The following is a 7,140-nucleotide window of genomic DNA, read 5'->3' as shown; positions in this document are numbered from 1 at the left end:
TGAGCAACTGCCTTCGGCTCAGGGCGTGATCCTGGAGTCCTGGGTTTGAGTCCCACCCACATCAGGCTCCCTGCATGGAGCCTGCTTCTCCCTCTGCCTATGTCTCTGCCTCTCTCTCTGTGCTTCATGAGTAAATTAAAAAAATCTTTAAAAAATTAAAAATAAAAAAAAAAAGAATCTGTCTTCCTCACATCTATTACCCTTGCAGGACCTGGAGCCAAGCCTGTAAGAATTGAACACTCTGCAGTGGATCCCAAATTTCAGTGGGCATCAGAGCTGGATGGGAGCTTGCTGGGAATGCAGATTCCTCCCCCCCCCACCCCGGAATTCTGATTCAGTGGCTCTGGGGTGAGGTCACAAGCTTATGGACATTCCCAGGTGGGTGGTACAGATGTCCACTGGTTCATTATGAAATGCTGGCTCTCCCGACACTTCTCAAACTTCCCTGAGAATATCACCTGGCTTTACTTTTGTTTTTATAGAAGATACCTTAATCCTTGCCCTTAAAAAGTATAAAGACTATGTATGATTTGGAAATAAGACTACCAAACAGTGGCCAAGTAAGAATCATCCACTCCATGCCTTCGTTTGGTCACTCAGAAATAAAACGTTATCACCTAGGATTGTGGTTGCTTGTCACCTTCCATGTTTATATCCATGAGTTCACCATAGTCTACTTTTCCTTCCACCTCAATTCAAGACCCTTCTTCACACCAATAGGCCACATCTCTGAGCCCTCCTGGAATAATGATCTATTGTGCCATGTTGTCTTTTGATTGACATCACCCCCTTGGTATGCTTCACTATCCCATTGCCACATCTCATTTGTTGCTGGAGAAAATACAGTGACTGGGTGTTTTTCTTCCATCTGTCTCATGACGAGGTCCTAACCCACTCGCCCTGGTAAACGCACAAGATTCAGAGATCTGAGAATCAGGCTGCCAGCTACTTCGGACTCCTGTCTTAACTGATCACGTACCAGTAATGCAGGTCTTTGAAACATAGCTATTTTTTTTTTTCACACAATTTAATCTTTAGTCTTTTCCTGACTCTCTAGCTCGACTCTCTAGCTCAGTTAATCTAGAGCCAGATCACTCAAGGATGTAAAGATTTCTGGTTCCATCCTCAATAAATTCAGATTTACAAACAAGAGTACCAGGTGATTCTCACAAGGGAAGTTTGGAAAACAATAGTTTATAGAACTCCCTAGGGCACAGTTTTGGGTCTCACTCCCAGAGATTAGAATTTGGTCAGAATGAGTCAGGGCAGATCCCCTGAGGTTAATTCACCAGGAATGAGTAAGAAACATTAGCAGCTATATATATGAATCCAACAGCCCTGGTTACAAAACTATCGTCAAACCTACAAATTAGGGCAGCCCCGGTGGTGCAGCGGTTTAGTGCCGCCTGTAGCCCAGGGTGTGATCCTGGAGACCCCGGATCAAGTCCCGCATCGGGCTTCCTGCATGGAGCCCGCTTTTCCCTCTGCCTGTGTCTCTGCCTCTCTCTCTCTCTCTCTGAATGAATAAATAAATCTTAAAAAAAAAAAAAGCAACCCTACAAATTAAGAGGGGTAAAGAAAGCTGACGTGAAAACATCCTATTTTAAAAAATCACATCAGAAGAGGCACCAGGGTGACTCAGTAGGTGGAGCATGCAACTCTTGATTCCAGGGTCATGAGTTCAAGCCCCACTTTGGGCAGAGATTACTTTTTAAAAAATCACATCAGATACTCTTTTCACAGGAACATAAAATTTAATGTTTTTGGCCAGCAATATGCTGAATTCCTAGTTAACAGAAATAAGTCTACTGTGGTTTTCATGTTCAACATCTACAACAGGTTCAATGACTTGGAATGAGAGCTATTCTCAAATGTGGAAGATGTTTTCAGAATCCCTACAACCAGAGATTTTCCAGCCTCTTTGGTCAATTTTTTTTTAGAAGTCTATGTTCTGCATTTTGGTATCCCAAGAAGATGGAAAAGGATTCTTCTAGAATGAAATGACTGAAGCAAAAGCTCTTCAATGAATACTTAAATCTCTAGGCAGAGGACACATTTATAGCCAAGAGGCACTTCTGAGAAATGATTTTGCTTCTCAGGATTGTGACACACTTTATAGGCAGCATTACAGAGAGGCCTAGCTAAACAGTGTCACAGCTCAGGATCATTCAGGAAGAGCTACAGAGCCATTTATTTGGAAAGAGGGGTTCAGTGGGTACAAACATAACAAGAGTCCAAGCACATAGGTAGTGCCAAATTGACAAGAAAAGTTGAATTCTGTTTTCAGTTTTAGGCAAATGATAGCATTAATTTTAGTATTGAACAGACTGAATGAAAACTGAGCTCTAATCAAATTTTTTAATGTTTCCTTCTAAATGAAGTGCAATCAATATAAAGAAAGCACCTTTCTACCAGCGAGGGAAGCCTGTGGAGTGAGCTTGTGACAAGGGCTCCAACAGCACCTTCCTTTAGCTGAAAAGATTAATAAAGGCTTCAGTGAATACTGTTATTAGGACTTCTGCTTTCAGAACACAGGCTGACGAATAGTTACCAAATACAACGGTCAGATGTGAACTGTGTTAAAACAGCAGATGTTCACAATCTCGTTAGTAACTGCTTGTTCATTCCCATTCCTTCCTGGACCATACTTAACAGATTATCCTTAGAGATTCAGATGAAGATAAGTGTAAATTCATGGAGAAATTAGTAATATTTGAAGTCAAAGAAACTCAGAAATGCTTCTGCATACAAAATAGATGATGGAAACATAAAATCCAGTGAATTCAACTGCTCTCCCTTTTTAATCAGGTTTACAGGATACCACACATTAGTAATCACATTAGAGGACAGGATGAGTTTCCTGTACATATACAAGATTGTGCAAGCTCATTAACTGAGGCTTATTTATAAGGTTTTTATCAGTTTCAAGAGGAGAGGCAGTACAAAGCTTTTTAATACAGGTGAAGCACAAGAATACGTAAAACAAGACAGAGTATCAACTCAGCAGGGGTGAATTCTTAAGGCCTGTGTGGCCCCTGCCCACACTGTCTGCCATTAACTAAGTGGAGAGGATTTCCTTTCTCTTGAGCTTAAGTAGGATGACCAGGAATAGCTTTATTACTCTTGAGAACATCCTACTTCTTGGGTAACCTACACTCTAAAATATATTAAGTATTAATCTGGCAAAGTTCTCAAGCATTTTGGCATTTAAAATATCTCAAATATCTCATCACTGTTAATCTACTTATGAAAAATTCTTTGAGCTTCAAGAAGATTGTTTCTGATAAATCCCTACCCCAAATTATGGCAATTACATAGAGAATAAATCCACTAGACTTAAAAGAACTAAAAAGAGGGCAAATGTAGACTCTTTCCTTAAAGAAATAAAGCAGGAATTGAAAGGCAGGAAGAGAAAGTCTAATACATGGAGGAAGCTAACCCCACTACACTTCTATCACTTCTATGTAATCCACTAATAATTTTGAGCAAGTGTGGTCCTACTTCCCCTTTCCACACCCAATCACATCAGAGAAAGGAATCTTTAACAGCTCACCCACTTAAAATATGTAGTTGACCTTTACTTGGCCCAAATCGGAATCCCCATGGCATGCACAGTCAGCTACGGGGTCTCAGGGCCAAAGTACAGCCTTGCTGGGCCAGGTTTCTCTTCTCTTGCTCATGCACCTCAGCAACAGCAACGTGTATATTGAAAGTCTGGATTAAATAAAGGCTTCCAGGACAAAACAGGAAAAGAAAAAGCATGCATCACATCTATTTTCAATCCCTCACAAAGCCTAATTCTCTTACTACAGGGATTTAATATCTGTATAAAAAAGGGTTTCATCAGCAGGTCTTTAAAAGAAAAATCAGAAGAAAGCAATTACTATGGCTGAAATGTGAACTAAAGGGGAGAAAGAAAACAAAACATTGGTTTTAAAAAAAAAAAAAATTTTACAAGGAAAGACAATCTTCAATCTGTATTTCTATTACTTAACTTCTCCAGAAGCAGAATACTAACACAAGATACAAACTCCTTTTTCTTTCTTTCTTTTTTTTTTTTAAACAAACTCCTTTTTCATTAGAGAAGTGAACTGCACAAGAATTCAGGGAACTGAGCCACTCTCTCTCCACTTAACATCCATTATCATTGCAAATTCCATGTAATAACCAGTGGCTACTGAATGTTTCCTATGGGTGATTTTATACTTTTGCACTAATCCTTCACGCAAAATAAGTAGTGGGAGGAAGCACAGTAAGAACCAAAGAACTGTTCCTCCTTCCTGAAGGAGCAAAATCGAATTATTCCGTGTCTCACAGCCCACCACTGCCATGCAGACAGCTACTGATTCCTACACCCAGAAATTAACACTATCGTAAATCAGGCCATGAAATCAAACCACCAACAGTTAATGCTGGCTTGTTAATGCTCCTAACAGAGTTTCCAGAGGGAAATTTAGCTGCACCTTAAACAGCTGGGCTGTGCTCCTCCACTAGCACCCAAGATGAGCCCCAAGTCCCTGCCTGAGAGGTATCATCTGATACCAGACATGTGGGCTTCTACACTCACCACTGGCTCAGGCACTGCACAGCTCCTCCTGCCCCCAGTGCAGCCCTACACCCCAACTCACCACCTTCTCCTCCACAGAAAAGAGCCCTGTGCCATGTCCACAGCTTCACATTTATTTCCATAATAATAACACAGCATAGGTTTAGCAACCATTTGGAGAAAGAAAAATCTCTATGAAATCTCATAATAATGACTATTCCATGTCTTCTATTGACTTAACATTTATTGAATCAAATGCTGAAGTAAATGGACCCTTCCCCACCAGGTCTCAGAAATCGTGTCAGACTGTTTGTCTTGTAAAGTATTTATGATAGGATGTGACTTATAATACCTAGGCAAGTTTGACAGTTACAGCCCATGAAGCACTGACTCTACACAGATTTCTTGACCTAACATTCAAAAGGACATTTTGTAGTACTAGTTTAATTTTTCTCTCTCCCTAAAAGGCAGAAACCACATCCCATACTCCTATGCAACTTTGTTATTTTGGTATTTTAAAATAAATGAATGAGAAGAGGGGGAGACATACAGAAAATCCAGCTTCTTTAGGCACAATTAAACACAGAGGTCTTGGAGAGAAGAAGACAGCCTCTGAATTCATCTGCTCAAGCTTGTTTATCACAGTTCCCTTAAAAATGCCTAGAAATGCTGCCAGCAACAAGGGGCTCAAAGTATGGGACTGAGTTTTTTATAAAAGAAGCTAACCATGTTTAGGAAACATACAAAGTGAACGTCATGACTTATGTACAAGACTTGTGCTTGAAGCTCTGGTGTGCCTCCTCAGCCAATTTCTCAGACACCAAAACCCATTCCTGATTATCACTACACAATCAAACCAAAATACTAAAACATATACTTTTGTTCGGAAGAGAGAAATAAAGGCACAGAAACCTGTCAAAATAGATTTTTTTCCATAAGAATAATATGGTTGATTAAAATAGTTTATCACTAGTAAAACTTGTATCACTAGAGCAGACAATACAAATTAGTTTTTAAAAAAATGACATTCACTGAATTCCTGGTCTGTCATTCAATGTGAAAAATCATCAAAAATATATTACAATTAAAAGTCTGAAAGGAGTTCTGTTTGGGGTTTCTACACTGTATTTAGTATTTCAGATAAGAAGTACCACAGTAATGTATTAGGTGTCTCCTGTTCCTTTGTACACAATGCATGGCAATTAAAGAGTCTACCTCCTTCCTTCTGCAGGCTCAAGGATGTCCATGGTGAGGAATGTCTAAGTGATTGTTATACTTCTCAGCAAAGTCAGCCTTGTGCATCAAACTCCACACCTAGAAAGTTCTAGAAACTGTTTTCCACTTTAATAAATATTTCTATATATTTGTTGCTTTTAAGCTCAGCTTAAACTTTGTCCAGGAAACCATTTCACAAGAGGGTACATCACAACCTACTATCAGCAGTATTCCTTGTTTATTAGAATCTGAAGATGTCCATATTACATCAAATATAAATATATATTATATTTACATTTCCTTCTTAGCTTTTCAACCTAGGTGAGTGTATTTATAGATAATGCCACTAATATCACCACCATTACAAGTCTCAGTGCAACTGGTATTTTCCTTCCATTAGATGCATATAAGATTAGACAGCATCTATAAAGAGGTGTATTGTTCTTTTTCTTTTTTTAAATAAAAGGGAAAATGGGTATCCATGAGTGGAGATCTAGGAATTTTCTAGATTTTGTTCTGTTTTTTAATATTTCAAAATACCTGAAAAATGTGGTCCCTTTTTGCAGTACTATTCTCTACTTGGGACAAGAAAATAATCAAATATGCAACAGAAAGAAAAAGAGCCCAAAGAAAAGAGAACCTGCTTGTTAACTCATTAATCTGTTTAGTAAAGATCTGTTTTAAAATGTCTGAATACTGTACAATATTATACAAAAACAATCTTCAGCCTTCAAAGCAGCTGGTACATTTTCTAAGAGATCTGTTTGCCCGCCTAACAGTCTGCCTTGGTGGGCCTTCGTCTTGGTCACTTTCGGTCGTCGATAGTTTTAATAAATTCCACTGCTGCTGTGAACTGCATCCACCAATAGGACTCCTCTCCAGACAGACAGCTGGCATAGAAGCTACTGATATACTGGACAGTGGACAGCAAGCAGGGTGGATTTGCCTAGAGAAGTGAAAAATAAGAGAGTCATATACTCACATGTATAGCTCTGCAAATATCATCTAAGTTAACATCTTCAAATGTTTATCTGTGAAAGAGTTAACCACTCATTTTTGAAAATCATCCCCAAATTCTTCTTTGGAAGTAATTTATAAACCGTAACCACTATGAGAAACAACAGTATACTGGAAAGGTAACTTGGGTTCTAATGCCAGCTGAACTATCTGGAGCTTTCTATCCTTGTAAGTCACTGAAACTTGCTGGTCCCTAAGGAGGCTGAACCAATCCCAGCACACTCACTCAACATCCCAGGATTACAAAATGTTACATGAGGAAATAAATGCTGTTTGCCAACTGAATTATAAGTCCAGGTAGAATCAGCTAAGAAAGAAAAAAACTAAAAAGATAATATGCCCTCTGTTGTCAGAGGTAACAT

The 7,140-nt window shown here is 39.1% G+C and overlaps 1 protein-coding gene and 1 pseudogene across 4 annotated transcripts in view; both read right to left on the bottom strand.

The window, feature by feature from the left end:
• Positions 1 to 446: 446 nt before the first annotated feature.
• On the bottom strand, positions 447 to 1,079 carry LOC140605726 (single-stranded DNA-binding protein, mitochondrial pseudogene; annotated as a pseudogene).
• A 1,694-nt stretch (positions 1,080 to 2,773) lies between these two features.
• GAPVD1 (GTPase activating protein and VPS9 domains 1) overlaps positions 2,774 to 7,140 on the bottom strand; it is an 83,533-nt gene continuing 79,166 nt past the window's right edge. For all 4 annotated transcript variants that reach the window (XM_072777921.1, XM_072777923.1, XM_072777922.1 and 1 more), the window contains one exon: positions 2,774 to 6,707. In XM_072777921.1, coding sequence (XP_072634022.1) covers positions 6,567 to 6,707 — 141 coding nt within the window. In that variant the 3' untranslated portion in view covers positions 2,774 to 6,566. The remainder of the gene's footprint in view (positions 6,708 to 7,140) is intronic.

This window comes from Canis lupus, chromosome 16, assembly GCF_048164855.1.
Source record: "Canis lupus baileyi chromosome 16, mCanLup2.hap1, whole genome shotgun sequence".
Classification (NCBI taxonomy): Eukaryota; Metazoa; Chordata; class Mammalia; order Carnivora; family Canidae; genus Canis; species Canis lupus.
This window is presented reverse-complemented; position numbering and strand designations above follow the sequence as displayed.